The sequence below is a fragment of the Rhinopithecus roxellana genome, chromosome 7, assembly GCF_007565055.1.
Source record: "Rhinopithecus roxellana isolate Shanxi Qingling chromosome 7, ASM756505v1, whole genome shotgun sequence".
Taxonomy (NCBI): Eukaryota; Metazoa; Chordata; class Mammalia; order Primates; family Cercopithecidae; genus Rhinopithecus; species Rhinopithecus roxellana.
This window is the reverse complement of record NC_044555.1, coordinates 27218265-27238544: the sequence shown is the minus strand read 5'-3', so window position 1 is coordinate 27238544 and position 20280 is coordinate 27218265. Positions and strand designations below refer to the sequence as shown.

The window sequence follows — 20280 nt, the reverse complement described above, 5'->3', positions numbered from 1 at the left end:
TTATAAACCCAAAGAAATCCATGCCAAAAATCACATCATGGCCAAACTGCAGAAAACTTAAGAAAAAAAAAAAAAGAATGAAAGTATCAAGAAATGATACATTATCTATTGGGGAAAAACAATTCAAATGATAGCCAAAATCTCATCAGAAACCACAGAGGCCAGAAGGAAACAGCAAAACATTCTTTAGGTGTTGAAAGAAAAGAACTATTAACCCAGAGTTCTACATTCAGAAAAATATCCTTCAGGAATGAAAGAAAAAAAATCAAGACATTTACAGATGGAAAAAAACTAAGAACTTGTCGACAATAGACTTACCCTGAAACTCTAAACACCAGAAAGGAAAACAGAATAGATGAGTAAAAACATGGGTAAATACCACAGAATTTCCTTCTCTTGAGTTTTCTAAATTATATTTCATAGGGAAAGCAAAAATTATAAAACTTTGTGATACAGTTCTCAACATACGCAGAGAATAGAAGCCCTCTTGGTGTAGTGGGTAGCACGACAATCTCATAATCAATGTATGAAGAGAAATATTTAAGACAAATACATGGAAAAATGTAAAACATGACTAATTGTAGAAAAATGTGAAGGATAAAGGGATGTAAAAAGAGGTAAGGTTTTGGGCCCAGTGTGGTGACTCACGCCTATAATCTCAGCACTTTAGGAAGCCGAGATGGGTGCATCACTTGAGCTCAGGAGTTCAAGACCAGCCTGGGCAACATGGCAAAACCCCATCTCCACTAAAACTAAAAAAAAATTTAAAAGTCAGCCAGACATGGTAGTGTACATCTGTGGTCCCAGCAACTTGGGAGGCTGAGGTGGGAGGATTACTTGAGCTCAGGAGGTCAAGGCTGCGGTAAGCTGTCATCTTACCACTGCATTACAACCTGGGTGACAGAATGAGATTCTGTCTCAAAAAAAAAGAGGTAAGGGCCGGGCGCGGTGGCTCAAGCCTGTAATCCCAGCACTTTGGGAGGCCGAGACGGGCGGATCACGAGGTCAGAAGATCGAGACCATCCTGGCTAAAACGGTGAAACCCCGTCTCTACTAAAAAATACAAAACACTAGCCGGGCGAGGTGGCGGGCGCCTGTAGTCCCAGCTACTCGGGAGGCTGAGGCAGGAGAATGGCGTAAACCCGGGAGGCGGAGCTTGCATTGAGCTGAGATCGCGCCACTGCACTCCAGCCTGGGCGACAGAGCGAGACTCCGTCTCAAAAAAAAAAAAAAAAAAAAAAAAAAAAAAAAAAAAAAAAAGAGGTAAGGTTTCAACCCTTCCCTCAAACAGGTAATATGTAAATACTAGTAGACTGTGATATGCTATGTATATATAAAGTAATAATTAGAGCAAACACTAAAAAATAACTAGAAAACCTGTATGAAAGCTGAATCAAAAAATTCTTATGAAAATTCATGGGACTGGCTGGGCCCTATGGCTGACGCCTGTAATCCCAGCACTTTGGAGACTGAGGCAGGTGGATCACCTGAGGTCTGGAGTTCGAGACCAGTCGAGTCAACATGGTGAAACCCCGTCTCTACTAAAAATACAAAAAAATTAGCCGGGCATGGTGACGGGTGCCTGTAATCCCAGCTACTCGGGAGGCTGAGGCAGAAGAATCGCTTGAACCCAGGAGGCAGAGGTTGCAGTGAGCTGAGACCGTACCATTGCACTCCAGCACGAGCAAGAAGAACAAAACTTCATCTCAAAAAAAAAAAAAAAAAAATTCAAGGGGCTAAATAATACTGAAAAAGAAAAAGTTGGAGCACTGGCACTTCCCAATTTCAAAACTTACTACAAATGTACAATAATCGAGATGGCATAACACTGTTAGAAGGATTGATAGAATAGAATTCAAGGACCAGAAATAAACCCCCATCTTTGGTCAACAGATTTTTGACACAGGTGTCAAGACAATTCAATGGGGAAAGAAACAGTCTTTTCAAAAGGTTCTGGGACAACTAGATAACTACATACAAAACAAAGAAATTGGACCTTTACCTCATACCATATACAAAAATTAAAAAATGGATGAAAGATCTAAATGTAAGAACTAAAACTATAAAATGCTTAGAAGAAAACTTAGGCATAAATCTTCATGAACTTGAATTAAGCAAGTCTCTTAGACACCAAAAGCATAAGCAAATAAAGAAAAAAATAAATTGGACATCAAAATTTGTAACTTTTGTCCTTCACAGGACACTATCAAAAAAGTGACAAGACAGCCCCAAGAATGAGAGAAAATGTTTGCAAATCATATATCTGGTAAAAGTCTAGTATCCAAAGTATATAAATTCTTATAACTCGACAATGAAAAGACAATCTAATTAAAGAATGGGCAAAAGATTTAAATAGCTATTTCTCAAAAAAAAATCTATACAAGTGCCCAATGAACATGTAGAGAGATGTTCAACATCAAAGGTCATCCAGAAAACAGAAATCAAAACCTCAATGAGATACCACTCTACACCCATTAGGATGGCTACAATCATAAAGAGACAGCAATAAGCACTGGAGGAAGATGTGAAGAAACTGAAATTCTCATACATTACTGTTGAGAATATAAAACAGTGCATGCAGCTGCTTTGAAAAGTTTGTCAGTTCCTCAAAAAGTTAAACACAGAGTTACCATATGACTCAGCAATTCCCCTCCTCGATATGTACCCAAGAAGAAATGAAAACACATGTTCGCACAGTAACTCGTACATGAATGTTCATAGCAACACTATTCATAACAGCCAAAAAGTGCAAACAACTCAAATGTCTATCAACTGACTAATGGATAAACAAAATGTGGCATATCCACACCACAGAATACTACTCAGCTGTTAAAAAGAATGAAGTGGCCAGTGCAGTGGCTCACGCCTGTAATCCCAGCATTTTGGGAGGCTGAGGCGGACAGATCACATGGTCAGCAGATCGAGACCATCCTGGCCAACATGGTAAAACCCTGTCTCTACTAAAAATACAAAAATTAGCTGGGCATGGTGGCGCGTGCCTGTAGTCCAACATATTATAACATTCCATTTATGAGAAATATTCAGAAGGGGAAATTCATATACAAATGAAGTTAAAAACGGGTTGTCAAGGGCTGGCGGACAAATGAATAAAGAGTGACTGCTAATGAGAATAGGGTTTCTTTTTAAAACAATGAACATTTGGGCCAGGCGCAGTGGCTCACGCCTGTAATCCCAACACTTTGGGAGGCCGAGGCGGGTGGATCACCTAAGGTCAGGAGTTCAAGACCAGCTTGGCCAACATGGTGAAATCCCATTGCTACTAAAAACGCAAAAATTAGCTGGGCGTGGTGGCACAAGCCTGTAGTCCCAGCTACTCGGGACGCTGAGGCAGGAGACTCACTTGAACCCGGGAGGCAGAGGTTGCAGTAAGCCGAGATCATGCCACTGCACTCCAGCCTGGACAAAAGAGTGACTCCATCCCAAAAAATAAATAAATAAAATAATGAACATTCTCTGGTATTAGATAGCAGTGATATACAACCTTGTAAATATATAAAGAACTGAATTGTACCCTTTAAAATGGTAAATTTTACAATATATAAGATGTATCTTAATTTTTCAAAAGCTCATTTAACTTAATGAAAATACAACATATCAATATTTGTGTGACACACCCACATCAATGCTGAGAGGGAAATTTAGGGAAAGTCTGAAATCAATAAACTAAGCTCTCATCTCAAGACTACAAAAAGAGCAAAATAAACCAAAAGCAAGCAGAGGGAAGGAAAAATAAAGATAAAAGCAGAAATCAATACAACTGAAAACAAAAAGACAACAGAGAAAAATCAATAAAACAAAAAGTGGGCCAGGTGTGGTGGCTCACCCCTGTAATCCCAGCACTTTGGGAGGTCGAGGCAGGCAGATCACGAGGTCAGGAGATCAAGACCATCCTGGCCAACATGGTGAAACCGCGACTCTACCCAAAACACAAAAATTAGCCATGCGTGGCGGCCAGCGCCTGTAATCCCAGCTACTCGGGAGGCTGAGGCAAGAGAATCACCTGAACTTGGGAGGCAGAGGTTGCAGTGAGCCGGGATCGGGATCGCACTTCAGCCTGGGTGACAGAGTGAGACTCTGTCTTAAAAAAAAAAAAAAAAAAAGTGGCTCTTTGGAAAGATCAATAAAAATTGACCAATCTGTAGAAGACTGACACAAATAAAAGAGAAAGCACAAATAACTAACGTCAGGAATGATACAAAGAATACCACTAGAGACTTGGAAGACATCAAAAGGGTAATAAGAAAATACTATATGACTGGGTGTAGTGGCTCATGCCTATAATCCCAGCACTTTGGGAGACTGAGGGGGGTGGATCACCTGAGATCAGAAGTTCAAGACCAGCCATGGCCAACATGGTGAAACCCCATCTCTACTAAAAATAAAAAAATTAGCCGGTCATGGTAGTGCAAGCCTGTAATCCCAGCTACTCAGGAGGCTCAGGCAGGAGAATCTCTTGAGCCTGGGAGGCAGAGGTCACAGGCAGACAAGATCGCGTCACTGCACTCCAGCCTGGGCGACAAGAGTGAAACTCCATCTCAAAAAAAAAGGGGCCGGGCGCGGTGGCTCACGCCTGTAATCCCAGCACTTTGGGAGGCCGAGGTAGGCGGATCACAAGGTCAGGAGATCAAGACCACGGTGAAACCCCGTCTCTACTAAAAATACAAAAAAATTAGCCGGGCACGGAGGCGGGCGCCTGTAGTCCCAGCTACTCAGGAGGCTGAGGCAGGAGAATGGCGGGAACCCGGGAGGGGGAGCTTGCAGTAAGCCGAGATCGCGCCACTGCACTCCAGCCTGGGAGACAGAGCCAGACTCCGTCTCAAAAAAAAAAAAAAAAAAAAAAAAAGGAAAACACTATGAACAACTCCACACATACATTTGACAATTTAGATTAAATAGACCAATTCCTTGAAAAGCAGATGATCGCAACTTATTTAACATGATATACAAAATCTGAATAGCCTTATGAAGATTTTCAAAATTGAATGCTGGCCGGGCGCGGTGGCTCAAGCCTGTAATCCCAGCACTTTGGAAGGCCGAGACGGGTGGATCACGAGGTCAGGAGATCAAGACCATCCTGGCTAACACCGTGAAACCCCGTCTCTACTAAAAAATACAAAAAACTAGCCGGGCGAGGTGGCGGGCGCCTGTAGTCCCAGCTACTCGGGAGGCTGAGGCAGGAGAATGGCGTAAACCCGGGAGGCGGAGCTTGCAGTGAGCTGAGATCCGGCCACTGCACTCCAGCCTGGGCGGTAGAGCGAGACTCTGTCTCAAAAAAAAAAAAAAAAAAAAAAATTGAATGTTAATTTAAAACTTCCCAAGAAAACAAATCTCCAGGCATATGTGATTGCACTGGAGAATTCTACTATACATTTTAAGAAAATTTAACACTAATTCTGATTAAAGAAATGAAAGAAAATCTAAGTAAGTGGAGAGATACAATGTATTCATACAAGACCCAATCAAGTAAAGATGTCAACTCTCTCCAAATTGAGACAACTGGGGGATTTTTTCACAATAAATATACTCAAATCCCACCCAAGACCTAAGAATTCATAATTCTAAGAGTGAAGCCCAGGTACATACTGTTTAGGAAAAAAAACCCCATCCCCACCACAGGTCATTCTGACTTACAGCCTAGAATGCCAGCCTCCCAGGCACTACCCCTAGAGTTACGGGGCTTAGAGTCATGTTCTCTATCTTCACCAAGATGACATCAACCCAGGACAAAGAAGTCCATCAGCCTCCTCCTGGACATTCCCCACTTTCAGCCTCCCCAGGTGACCATGCTGCTCACTGACTACCACATGAAATTTCTTGAGGCCCAGTTCTGCGCCTTTGGCTGATATGAGAAAGACATCCCACATAATCAGATTAATATGCTGTGGGGCCAAAAGTTCCCTTCTTCTTTCCACCCTCCCTGAACCCTCCCAGAGGAACCCAAGGGAAGACCTGTGGGAATGAAAAGTGTCTGTCCTTGCTTCACGGAACACTTGTAGCACTTGTCCACCTGGTCCCCAAAGAACATCTCATTCTGATTAGAGGAACTGCTCCAGCACTCAAAGAGAGTCAGATTGGCATTTGTTGGGCGAATCAGGTAGAAGATCTTTTCACCCTGAAACAAAAAGAGGTTGAAGTGACAAAAATACCAAGGGTTTCCAGAAAAGTCCTTAATGGGTACTCCAAAGGGCTATTATTTCTCCCATGCTCCAAAATGATGGCAATATGCCAGATTTCTTGCCCAAACCCATCCAAGAATCATTTTTATGTGGATTTGGAAAACTTCAAAAGGTCACTTTGCTTTTTGTACTTTTAAGTTTCTATAAACTTGACAAAAACAAATTGGAAAGGGCATTTCAAACAAAATTGTTCAAGTTAAGACAAATGTACACCAAGTGTTCCTATTTTAGACACAATGCCAAATAAAAAATGGCCTCTACAGATGAACAGATCAATACTAGTAGCCTTAGGAGAATTTAAGGTCACATTACTGATGAGAAGAAAATTGAATTTGCCTTCAAATGCCATTTACAGAGTGTTCCTTCCCACACCTGCAATCAAAGCCCAAGGACTTCTGGAAGATTATATGTTATGTGATTTATCTTTTGGAAGAACATTTATTTCCTAATTGTGTTTTGCCTGGATAAACACCAGAAAGATAATTTGGCAAAAAAAAAAAAAAAAAGAAAAAGAAAGAAACAAAAACCCAGTAGCACAAATATATTCTCAAAGCATGATCGGTTTAACCAATATTTCCCAATAATAAATTTCAATGTAGAAAAGTAACACTAGAAATATCAGTTGTACAACTGGAGAATATTGAATCAGATCTGTAGATTAGGTACTAGTATATCAATGTTAACTTCCTGATGTTGATAACTATACAAATTATTTAAGACATTGTTTTTAAGACAAAGTTTTAAGACAAACCTGTAGTTAAGAACTACAACTGAATTATTAAGATATAAAGGAGGCCGGGTGCGGTGGCTCAAGCCTGTAATCCCAGCACTTTGGGAGGCCGAGACGGACGGATCACGAAGTCAGGAGATCGAGACCATCCTGGCTAACACAGTGAAACCCCGTCTCTACTAAAAAATACAAAAAACTAGCCGGGCGAGGTGGCGGGTGCCTGTAGTCCCAGCTACTCGGGAGGCTGAGGCAGGAGAATGGCGTAAACCCGGGAGGCGGGGCTTGCAGTGAGCTGAGATCCGGCCACTGCACTCCAGCCTGGGCGAAAGAGCGAGACTCCGTCGCAAAAAAAAAAAAAAAAAAAAAAAGATATAAAGGAATACTATGTCGGCAACTACGTGCAAATGTCTCAGGAAAAAAATATATATAACCATTTTATTGTGTTTGCTTTAGAGAGGGAATATAATAAAATGGTAACATTTGAGGAATCTCGGGGAAGGGCAGAGATTCTTCCCATTATTTCTGAACTTTTCTATAAAATGAAATTATTTTAAAATAAGAGTTAAACCTAACATTTGCATAATAGCACTTTCATTTACACATTCTAATTCCTACATGATAAACCAATGGAAACAACTAGTTAAAGGACTTGTGATCACTTGGACAAGAGCCACAATCCAAGTTTTCCATTCTTTTCTTTGACTTTTCTGGTAAGAAAACTAGGCCAGGCATGTTGGCTCAAGTCTGAAATCTCAGCACTTTGGGAGGTCAAGGCAGGAAGAGCACTTGAACCCAGGAGTTTGAGTCCAGCCTGGGCAACACAGTGGGACCCTGTCTCTACAAAAAATAAAGTAAAAAAACTGTCTGGACACGGTGGCTCATGTCTGTAATCCTAGCACTTTGGGAGGCCAAGGTGGGAAGATCTCTGGAGCTCAGGAGTTTGAGACCAGCCTGGGCAACATAGTGAGAGCTAGTCTCTACAAAAAAAATGTTCTTAATTAGCCAGAAGTGGTGGTGTACACCTGTAGTCCCAGCTACTTGGGAGGCTGAAGTGGGAGGACAGCTTAAGCACAGCAGGTCGAGGCTGCAGTGAGCCATGATCGTGCCACTGCACTCCAGCCTGGGTGACAAAGTGAGACAATGTCTCTAAAAAAAAAAAAAAAAAAAAAGTAAAAAAAAATTAGCTGGGAGTGATGGCATGCACCTATAGTCCCAGCCACTCAGGAGGCTGAGGTGAGAGGATCCCTTGAGCCCAGGAGTGAGAGGCTGCAGTGAGCTATGATTGCACCACCGCACTCCAGCTTGGGTGACAGAGCCAGATTCTGTCTCTTAAGAAAAAAATAATGGCCGGGCGCAGTGGCTCAAGCCTGTAATCCCAGCACTTTGGGAGGCCGAGACGGGCAGATCACGAGGTCAGGAGATCGAGACCATCCTGGCTAACACGGTGAAACCCCGTCTCTACTAAAAAATACAAAAAGCTAGCTGGGCGAGGTGGCGGGCGCCTGTAGTCCCAGCTACTCGGGAGGCTGAGGCAGGAGAATGGCGTAAACCCGGGAGGTGGAGCTTGCAGTGAGCTGATATCCGGCCACTGCACTCCAGCCTGGGCGACAGAGCGAGACTCCATCTCAAAAAAAAAAAAAAAAAAAAAAAAAAAAAGAAAAAAATAATAACAATAAAAAAGAAAACTAAATAATGTGAACAATGGTGAAAACCAAAATCATTTAAGGAATTTGTTTTCCAGACCTCAAAAATCCTTTATAGTCACTGACAATTAATACACTAATTACAAAATTATAACAATCACTAAAAAGGAAACTATAGAAATCCTGACTTTAAAAAGACTTCTTATACAGGTTTTATCTTCACTGTGGTGGCAGTTAAATGACTATATACAATTGACAAAATTCATCAAATTGTACAATTAAAATGGATGAATTTTTGTTTATTTATTTATTTTTTTTTTTTGAGATGGAGTCTCACTCTGTCACCCAGGCTGGAGTGCAGTGGCACCATCTCGGCTTACTGCAAGCTCCGCCTCCCAGGTTCACGCCATTCTCCTGCCTCAGCCTCCCCAGTAGCTGGGACTACAAGTGCCTGCCACCACGCCCAGCTAATTTTTTTTGTATTTTTAGTAGAGACGGGGTTTCACCATGTTAGCCAGGATGGTCTCGATCTCCTGACCTTATGATCCTTCCGCCTCGGCCCCCCAAAGTGCTGGGATTACAGGCGTGAGCCACCGCGCCCGGCCAAAATGGATGAATTTTATGGTATATAAATTATACCTCAATAAAGTTGGAGGAAGGGAAGTTTCTCATGTTACCAGGAATTTCCAAAGTAAATGTGGACATTTCCGTACATGCTAGTATTAATTAGTTCAATTAAGAAAGTAAGAGTGGTTGGGTGCAGTGGCTCATGACTGTAATCCCAACACTTTGGGAGGTGTGTTGGAGGCAAGCAGATCACTTCAGGTCAGGAGTTCGAGACCAGTCTGGCCAACATGGTGAAACCCTGTCTACTAAAAATACAAAAATTAGCTGGGCGTGGTGGTGGGCGCCTATAATCCCACCTACTTGGGAGGCTGAGGCAGGAGAATTGCTTGAACCCGGGAGGCAGAGGTTGCAGTGAGCTGAGATCACGCCACTGCACTCCAGCACTGGCAACTGTCAGCTTGGGTGACAGAGCAAAACTCCATCTCAAATAAATAAATAAATAAAATCTTTGTTTTTCCTCTGCCTCAACAACAACAAAAACGAAGGTAACAACCAGGAAAACCTCAGGTATCTGCTATTATTTTAAAATGTTTGATTAGTCAAACATTTTTGAATCAAATTTTTTTTTTTTTTGGAGACGGAGTCTTGCTCTGTTGCCCAGGCTGGAGTGCAGTGGCACGATCTCGACTCACTGCAAGCTCTGCCTCCCGGGTTCACGCCATTCTCCTGCCTCAGCCTCCCCAGTAGCTGGGACTACAGGCGTCCACCACCACGCTCAGCTGATTTTTTGTATTTTTAGTAGAGATGGGGTTTCACCGTGTTAGTCAGGATGGTCTCAATCTCCTGACCTCGTGATCTGCACGCCTCAACCTCCCAAAGTGCTGGGATTACAGGGGTGAGCCACCACGCCTGGCCAAATCAAGTATTTTTTATTCAAAATGTAAATCAAACGAATTCAAAATGTTTCTGTGCTGCCATGTGACACGTACAGGGAGGCCCAAGGCCTGGCTGCCTCCAGAAGCCATGCGCATTCCTACCTTGAGTACATGGTACCAGACAGAGGTGCCACCAAAGTCAATGTGAAAGTCTGTATAGCTATCTCGCACACTCATGAGGCAGTACTTCTGTACATTGGGTCTCTCAAAGACACATTCCTCTGGCCACAAGTTTTCAACCCATGACAGCTTTCGAACAATCTTCGGTGTCTCCACAAGGTTAGAAAGTCTACCAAGGAAGGGGTGGAGAGCAGATGTCAGCTGATTGGGAATAGAAGGTTGAGGCCTGAATAAAATACCCCACAGTTCAATGAGTGTCAGATAAGTCAGAGAACAAGTTCCCTCCACAGAATTCCCAAAGGCACACAAGACACTTATTTCTGTTCTGTAAGTCTGGTCAGTATCCTCACTCTACTCATCTCCAGAAATCCCAAGTCCCAGCTCCACAGGCTTCTCCAGTCAAAGGTGTTCATTTCCTCCACTAAATGCTCATACTCCCCAGGCCCACTCCAGACTACTCACTTCGCATGTGGATTATAGAAGTTATTGCACTATCCCTATCTCAGAGTGTCTTCCTTATGAGAAACCACTAGAGCAACCTCACAGGGCTCAGTCCCAGGTAAAGAAATGTTTCTCTGAAACATATGGTTGTTTTTATCCTACGTAAAATCTTACAGTATTGCACTCCTCTCTTTGTTCTGACCTTCAGGAAATTCACTGAAAACTCTACAGTCCATCTCCACCAACTATCCAGACATTCATAAATGCATTTTATGTGCAGAGTACCCACCACATGCATATTCTATTTCCCAATCTTATTTCACTTTTGTTCTAATTTTTCTTTTGTTTTTTTTTGGCTTCTCCACATCTCTGTAAGCTACCTTTAATAGTCTTTCAGGATGAAATGAGGTATAAACTAACAAATATAGTTTTAAAACACTCTCAGGTTGTTTAACCTTGCGTCTTAAAAACAACAGCAAGGGTCTTAATATTGTACTGTAATTACATAATATGTTACTACTATTGAGGGAAAGTGGCTAAAGAGTACACAGGACCTCCCTGTACATTTTTTTGCAACTTTCTATGAATCTACAAATTAAAAGTTAAAAATGTAAATAATCAGACAGTAAGTTTCCTAAGGGCAAAAAGATAAGTTATGATTTCTTGGTATTTTCCATATTTCTGACCCAAAGAGAAGACTATATACCTTATCTATTGAGTGTGTGAGTCCAGATAGAATCATTTAAAGGTAAATAGATTTCTCTTTTTCTTTTTAAATGTAAGAAACCTACATTGGGGTAATTTTAGTAAATCTATTTCCAGGAACTGAGGACCTATCCCAGCAGTTACACAGTGACTATGCCACTGTTGTATACAGGAGGAAAAGGTCAAAGGTCTTGAAAAAGGAGACAAAAATTAATTAAAATAGCTACTATATAATCTATCCAGTGCTATAAACTGTGGAGACATATGACTCAAGTGTGATAATATGAGCAGCTACCCTAGAAAAAAAACCCAGCTCACCATCCCAGAGGAAGAAACCACCAGGAAGAAGAGAAAGGAACACGAGGCGAGGTGCAGTGGCTCATGCCTGTAATCACAGCACTTTGGGAGGCCGAGGTGGGCAGATCACCTGAGGTAGGGAGTTCGAGACCAGCCTGGCCCACATTGTGAAACCCTGCCTCTACTAAACATACAAAAATTAGCCAGGCATGGTGGCGGGCGCCTATAATCCCAGCTGCTTGGAAGGCTGAGGCAGGACAACTGCTTGAACCCAGGAGACGGAGGTTGCAGTGAGCCAAGATTGTGCCACTGCACTCCAGCCTGGGTGACAGAGCAAGACTCTGTCTCAAAAAAAAAGAGAGAAGAACACGAATGTACACTAGATATATCACACAAGTTTCAGGCACTTTGTCAGGTTTGTTATTCCTGCACCTCTTACCTGGTATCAGAGAATTCCAAACTAATGACATTGAGGACTTTCTCCCTCTTGCCGCTGTAATAATACTTCACAAAATCACCAAGCTTCATCTTGCAGTCAGCCTGGCGGGTCACATCAATCACATCAATCTCTTTGTCAGAACCTGGAGTAAAGAGATAGGTTCTGCACCAAGTAGTCTCAGAGACTGTGGAAGACTCTCTTGTCCCCTCATGAGTCCCTAGAATGGCCTTACACTCAAAGCTTCTCTCCACCGACACTGTATGTATATGTGTGTGTTTGTTTGGGGGGCAGGGGTAGGAACGGATCACACTTTCCTTAGATCTATGTGCCCTGCTAGGGCAATGGAACTACCTGACACACAGCTTCACACATAGTAGTCCACCTGCCTGGGCCTTGCTTCTCCATTTCTTCTCATCCTCTCCACAGAATCTCATGCCCAGATAACAAGTGGCATGTGAGAGCCACAGTCAAAAGCTTTCTCATTTCAAAAGAAGACAGAAAATGATCCCTAGAACTTCCCAGGTAAAAAACGGAGTTCAACCTAGGGTTGTATAGACTATTAAAAGGAGAAGGAGCTGGGCGTGGTGGCTCACACCTGTAATCCCAGCACTTTGGGAGGCCGAGGTGGAAGGATCGCTTGAGCCCAGTAGTTGGAGATTAGCCTGGGCAACATAGCGTGACGTCATCTCTACAAAAAATAAACAAAACTAGCTAGGCATGGTGGTGCATCCCTGTAGTCTCAACTACTCGGGAGGCTGAGGTGTGAGGATCCCTGGAGCCCAGGAGGAGGTGGAGGTTGCAGTGAGTTAATCACGCCACTGTACTCTAGCCTGGGCAACAGGGCGTGACCCTGTCTCTGATAAACGAATGAGTGAATGAAAGGAGAACAGGAGACTAGGATGTTGGCTCTCTCTGCCGAAGAATGACTTTGGACAAGGCATTTCACCTCAGATTCCCAAGATGGTTAGAGAGGAAATGCAAAAACAGATTTGAGGGGAAGGGACACAGATCTTGACAGGAATGAACAATGTTACAATTAAAAGGGTCTGTAGTGTCTTACCAACATAGTGTTCAACATCCCTCACAGTGAATGATGGCGAGGGCAGCGTCATGCCCAACCCATCCTTCTTCAAGACCAGGATGGGCACACTGAAGCTATTTTCTTCCAGGAATTCCACAGTCAGTTGATTTCCAGTGGGCTTCAGAATCACTTCATCTGAGCTGAGGGCCACAGAAGAGAAAGCTTGAGCCTGAGGCACTGCCCACTGAAGGCCTTATTGGAGGCTGCCACTCACCCAAGAGGTGGGGTTTTTATGAGGGGACTTAATGTAAGCTGGTAACTAATGGCAAAAACCTCATCTGCCAGGGAAGAAATGATCTGTCCAAGGCAAGAGATCAGGTCACTGGCAGAGGTGGGGAGTATTCTGCCAACATGGTGCTCTTCTCTGGGTGACAAGAAGAAATCAGTCAAAAGCCTGGCCAGAAAGAAAAGACACATCTGACGAGTTTGGCAGATTTGTTCTAACCAAGAGCAGCATTACTCAATTTAAAACACTGTCAAAGAGAAAAGAATGATTAAAACAAAACAGCAACATTTTTACAACAACTTTCTCAACATGCATATACAACAACTTTCTCAACATGCGTACTTAATGAGTTTCAGACTGGGCATCATTTCTAAACCTATCTCCACAAAAAAAATTCAAAATTAGCAGGGCATGGTGGTGCAGGCCTACAGTCCTACATACTTGGGAGGCTGAGGCAGGAAGATCACTTGAACCTTAGGAGTTGGAGGCTACAGTGAGCTTTGATCATGCCGCTGCACTCCAGTCTGGGTGACAGAGTCCCTGCTCTGTCGCCCGGGCTGGAGTGCAGTGGCCGGATCTCAGCTCACTGCAAGCTCCGCCTCCTGGGTTTACGCCATTCTCCTGCCTCAGCCTCCCGAGTAGCTGGGACTACAGGAGCCGCCACCTCGCCCGGCTAGCTTTTTTTGTATTTTTTAGTAGAGACGGGGTTTCACCGTGTTAGCCAGGATGGTCTCGAACTCCTGATCTCGTGATCCGCCCGTCTCGGCCTCCCAAAGTGCTGGGATTACAGGCTTGAGCCACCACGCCCGGCCCTTTTTTTTTTAAAAAAAAAAGAAAAGAAAATCGTTTTCTTTAAATCATGGTGGAGAAAAGATTTGTATTTGACAAACTCTGACAACCTGTGCTGGGACAAATATATTAAGCTCAATGCCTATCTCATTTTTTTTTGCGGGGGGGACAGAGTTTCACTCTTGTTACCCAGGCGGGAGTGCAATGGCACAGTCTCGGCTCACCACAACCTCTGCCTCCCAGGTTCAAGCGATTCTCCTACCTCAGCCTCCCGAGTAGCCGGGATTACAGGCAAGCGCCACCACCCCCAGCTAATTTTCTATTTTTAGTCGATACGGGATTTCTACATATTGGTCAGGCTGGTCGTGAACTCCCGACCTCAGGTGATCCGCCCGCCTCAGCCTCCCAAAGTGCTGGGATTACAGGCGTGAGCCACCGTGCCCGGCCTGCCTATCTCATTCTTTACATAATCCTAGATGGTCCAAAGATTAAATTCCAAAAAATAAAGCTTTAAGAGCAGAAAAATCTGGGAAAAACCCAGTAGTCATTAAAAATAGTAATAAATAAATTTAACCATATAGAAATTAAAATTTTCTGCAAGAAAGCTGTTATAAATCAGTAACAGTAACACAACAGAATGCCTGTCAACATAAGCTAGCAGTTCACAGAGAAAACAAGCTGGCTTATAAATGTATGAAATCTAAGCCTGAGTGCAGTGGCTCACAACTATAATCCCAGCACTTTGGGAGGCCAAGGAAGGCAGATTGTTTGAGCTCAGGAGTTGGAGACCAGCCTGGGCAACATGGCAAAACCCCGTCTCTACAAAAAATACAAAAAAAAAAAAAAAAAAATTAGCTGGGCATGGTGGCACACACCCGTAGTCCCAGCTACCCAGGAAGCGCAGGTGGGAGGATGGATTAAGCTAGGGAGGTTGAGGCTGCAGAGAGTGGTGATTGCACCACTGGACTCCAGCCTGTCTCAAAAAAAAAAAAAAAAAAAAAAAAAACTACTTATTTCCTTCATAATTAAAGAAATACAAGTGTGGGCTGAGTGCAGTGACTCATACCTGTAATCCCAACACTTTGGGAGGCTGAGGTGGGCAGATCATTTGAGGTCAGGAGTTTGAGACCAGCCTGGCCAGCATGGTGAAACCCCGTCTCTACTAAAAATACAAAAATCAGCTGGGCATGGTGGTGCATGCCTGTAATCCCAGCTACTTGGGAGGCTGAGGCAGAAGAATTGCTTGAACCCAGGAGGCGGAGGGTGCAGTGAGCTGAGATTGCACCACTGCACTCCAGCCTAGGCAACAGAGCAAGACACTGCCTCTAAAAAAAAAAAAAAGAAAAGAGAAGAAGCACAAGTGGAAACAGCAGGATTTCACGATTTATCAGAAAGGCAAAAAAAACTGATAATAAACAATATTGGTGGCCAGGCATGGTGGCTCACGCCTGTAATCCCAGCACTTTGGGAGGCCGAGGCAGGTGGATCACCTGAAGTCAGGAGTTCAAGACCAGCCTGGCCAACATGGTAAAAAACCCATCTCTACTAAAAATACAAAAATTAGCCAGGCGTGGAGGCAGGTGCCTGTAATCCCAGCTACTCGGGGGACCAAGGCAGGAGAATCGCTTGAACCCGGGAGGCGGAGGTTGCAGTGAGCCGAGATCACACCATCGCACTCCAGCCTGGGAGACAAGAGACTTCATCTCAAAAAAAAATAAAATAAAACAAACAAACAATATTGGCTAGGATATAGGAAAATCGGCACCCTCCGCACATTATCTGTGGGAGTGTAGAATGGTATAGCCACTATGGATGTAATTGGCAACGTATGCAAAAACTTAAGTGCAAAGATATTCATTACAGTATTTCTTTCTAATAGCAAAATACTAGAATCAACTTAAATGTCCATCAGTAGAGGACCTGTTAAATAAATGTTACACCATGTAATGTAATATTAAACAGCCATGAAAAAGAACATCTGTATGTGCTATTATGGATTGATCTCAAATATACATAAGTTTTCTTAAAAAAAGCAAGACACAGGGCCGGGCGCGGTGGCTCATGCCTGTAATCCCAGCACTTTGGGAGGCTAAGGCGGGCGGATCATGAGGTCAGGAGATCGAGACCATCCTGGTCAACATGGTGAAACCCCACCTCTACTAAAAATACAAAAAAAAAAGTTAGCCAGGCGTGATGGTGGGCGCCTGTAGTCCCAGCTACTTGGGAGGCTGAGGCAGGAGAATGGCGTGAACCCGGGAGGCGGAGCTTGCAGGGAGCCAAGATCGCGCCACTGCACACCAGGCTGAGTGACAGAGCGAGACTCCGTGTCAAAAAAAGAGAAAAAAAAAAGCAAGATACGGAACAATATATAGTGTTTCCACTTGGGTCAAAAAAAGGAATTAAAAAAAATCTATGTTTGTATATGCAAAAACCATTTCTGAAAGAATCTACAAATAACGGGTTGACTTTGGAGAAGGAACCTGAGGAGTCTGGGGTAGAGAGGAGAGTTTCCGCCTTTAAATAAACAAATAGAACAAGAAATATTAAGTTGAAGAAACACTTATTCCAAGTAACACTTCGGTTACAGAAAACCTGAAAACAAGTAAAAAAAATAACAGATCCTGATAAGGCTGCAGAGCAAAGGGAATACTTACACCATGTTAGTGGGAATGTAAATTAGTTCAGCCACTATGGAAAGCAGTTTGGAGATTTCTCAAAGAACTTAAAAGAGAACTACCATTCCACCCAGCAATCCCATTACTGGGTATATATACCCAAAGGAAAATAAACCATTCTACTAAAAAGACGCATGCACTGATATGTCTGCAGCACTATTCACAATAGTAAAACATGGAATCAAACTAGGTGCCCATCAACAGTGGAATGGATAAAGAAAAGTGTGGTACATATATACCATGGAATACTACACAGCCATAAAACAGAATGAAATCATGTACTTTTCAGTAACATGGATGCAGCTGAAGACCATTATCCTAAGCCAATTAATGCAGGAACAGAAAATCAAATATTGCTTGTTCTTACTTTTAAGTAGGAGCTAAACATTGGGTACCCACAGACAAAGATGGGAACAATAGATACTGGGGACCACTCTAGTCAGGAGGGAGGTAGCAGGGAAGGGGCTGAAAAACTAGCTACTGGGTACTATGTTCACTGCTTGGGTGATGGGGCCATTTGCACCCCAAACCTCAGCACATGCAGTATACCCACTTAAACAAACCTGCTGCACAAGTACTTCCTGAATCTAAAATCAAAGTTGAAATTATTTTTAAAAAACCTGAACATGGTGTACTGAATTAAAAAACCAAGCAAAAGAGACTGCTTTGTTCCTTCTTTTAACTCATTATTTTTGCTTATTTCATGTAATTTACTTTTAACATGGCCAGCTTAATTTTAAAAAGATAAAACCTCTTTTCGATTATAAAAGAGATATATGACCAATAATTTTTTTATATTAAAAGAGTTTCTTCTTCTCTATGAGAGAATTAATTAAACTTTCTGATCCTAAGACTCCTTCTAGTCAGCATTCCTTGGGTAAATTTAAGTATCTAACTTAGGTGAATACTGCCTCCCAACTACCAAAAGTTTTCCAGAAATTGACCAAACCAAAAGGAATTTGCAGTGCCCTGAAGATACTCACAAATCGGGGAGGCTCCTAATGGGACAGCCACTGGGAAAGCTGGGAAGAGGTGAGTTCCGGCCTCCCAGAGCCCTGGCATTCACCAGCCTTTGGAGGTAGGGTTCCTCACCTGTCAAAAGTCCTACTCCGGAGCTCTCTGATGAACGTAGGGCTCCCGGTCTTCACTGGTTTCCCCTTGTGTGTATCATGCCCCTTTGAAGATCCGCGGCGTTTTTTCACTAAGCCAGAAAAAGATGAGAGATTGTGAGTCAGAACGGTCATGAGCTATGATACCAAGAACAAAGGCCTCAGTAGATTCTTCTCTTCCAATCTAACCACCCCTTGGAGCATTTGTAGTCAATGAGGTCCTCACAGATTCAGGAAAGTTCCTGGTGAAGATGGGTACTTTCTCTGGACAAGTCTTAGGAAGAGAGGGAGGTGAAGTTATGAACTTCTGCCCTCTCAGTGAGATAGCTGCTGGCCTGTGGAGCCTGCACAGGTTTCTGCTATTTCCTGAGGAAGAAGAATCAGAAGTGCTCAGGCAAAATTAATCACTCCCCCAAATTTCCTTTCCTTTGTCTCTCCTCTGGATTGTCTTCTCTAGGAAACCCTAAGATCTACTTACTAATGGAGGGCCCATGCAAGACTTCACAGTTGGGGCAGTGGTAGAGGTCAATGTCAGCAGCCTTCTCCTCTTCAACACCAACACAACTGAAAAAGAGTCAAGGTTTATGGAAATTTTATTTTTTATGAGGTCTAGAACAGTGCTGTCCAGTAGAACAGCTGTTAAGTACATGTGGCTATTTATGTTTAAATCCATTAAAATTAAGTAAAATTTAAAATTTCAAGTGCTCAGCAGCCACATGTGGTTAGGGGTTACTAATTAGACAGTGGTGTGATCATGGCTCACTGCAACCTCTGCCTCCTGGGTTCAAGTGATTCTCCTGCCTCAGCCTCCCAATTAGCTGGGATTATAGGCATGTGCCACCACGCCTGGCTAATTTTTGTATTTTCAGTAGAGACGAGGTTTCACCACATTGGCCAGGCTGGTCTCAAACTCCTGAGTTCAAGTGATCCACCCACCTCTGCCTCCCAAAGTGCTAGGATTATAGGTGTGAGCCACACCACGCCCAGCCTTATAACCTAATTTTTAAACTTGAGATATTTAATTAAATGAAAAAGACTAAAAAAAAAATTATAGTCAACAGTAGTTCTGAATGAAAAATTACAGATAATCCTTTTTATTTTATCTATGCTTCTAATTTCCTACAACAAACATCTGTTGCTTACTTCACATTTTAAAGACTTAAAAAGATTTACTTAATTTTGAAAATTTGACTTTGCATGTATATGAGGTGGTAATCTCACAAAATTCAACCTTCCCTTACTACGGAAGGCACCAGCAGCCCCCCAAATAAATTCTTGCTAAAAGTAAACACCTAGGCCAGTCACAGTGGCTCATACCTGTAATCCCAGAACTTTGGGAGGCTGAGGCAGGAGGATCACTTGAGCTCATGAGCTCAAGACCAGCCTGGGCAACAAATTGAGACCCCCAACTCTACCAAAACAAACAAAAAAATTTAGCTGAGCATGGAGGCTGAGCCTGTGTGACAGGACGAGACCCTGTCTCCAAAAAAAAAAAAAAAAAAAAAAAAAAAAAAAAAAAAAAAAAAAAAAAAGAAGACCCAAGTCTTAAAATCTTTGGTTTGCCACACACGGCAGAGAACATTAAGGCAGAGTTCAAGTTGTTTCAGCCAAGATCATGCTCATAAATGGACTTCCTGGGATTAGGACTCTACCATCTTCCCAACTAATAATCTCATGCCTATAAACCAGCAGCTTATCTATAAACCAGGGATATCACCATCAACTTTGTAGGGTTTTTAAGGATTCAATAAGATAATGTATATAAAGTGCAAAGCATGGCCAGTCGCGGTAGCTCACACCTGTAATCCCAGTACTTTGGGCGGCCAAAGTGGGAGGACTGCTTGAGGCCGGGAGTTCAAGACCAGCCTGGGCAACATAGGGTAACCCCATCTCTATAAAAATAACACTAATGTGTGCAGCACAGTGAGCATAAAGTCTGATACACAGTAAGTATCTGGTTTCACAGTAAGTGCTAGAAGTCCAGTCTGGACCTCACCTTTCACCTGCCTAAACCTTCTTCAAAGATATTCCCCAGACTTTGTAGCATTAACTCACTTCCCTGGACTGCATGCTTTCTATCTCATACCCCCATTCCCTCTGGACAGTACTGAAGAAGGAAGCCTCTTCACCTCTCTCTCTCCTAAACTTTCACCCCATGTGGCTATGTGCTTTCTCTACTCTAAACACCCGCTGCTCATCCCCTTTCCCAACTTGGTAAACAAACTGCTGAACATTGGCACTCCCTTCAACAAACACTCCTTCACCTTCCAGGCTTAACTGAATGCAGTTTCTCCTATGGGAAAGTCATTTTCTCTACACCAGTGCC

General features: G+C 42.9%; 1 protein-coding gene across 7 annotated transcripts in view; it reads right to left on the bottom strand.

Moving 5' to 3' along the window:
* PHF8 (PHD finger protein 8) overlaps nucleotides 1–20280 on the bottom strand; it is a 114641-nt gene that overhangs the window by 71494 nt on the left and 22867 nt on the right. For all 7 annotated transcript variants that reach the window (XM_010388866.2, XM_010388867.2, XM_010388871.2 and 4 more), the window contains exons 3-8: nucleotides 18433–18518; nucleotides 17938–18046; nucleotides 13135–13295; nucleotides 12075–12216; nucleotides 10175–10361; nucleotides 5971–6133 (exon numbers count right to left, since the gene is read on the bottom strand). In XM_010388866.2, the coding sequence (XP_010387168.2) occupies nucleotides 5971–6133; nucleotides 10175–10361; nucleotides 12075–12216; nucleotides 13135–13295; nucleotides 17938–18046; nucleotides 18433–18518 (848 nt within the window). The remainder of the gene's footprint in view (nucleotides 1–5970; nucleotides 6134–10174; nucleotides 10362–12074; nucleotides 12217–13134; nucleotides 13296–17937; nucleotides 18047–18432; nucleotides 18519–20280) is intronic.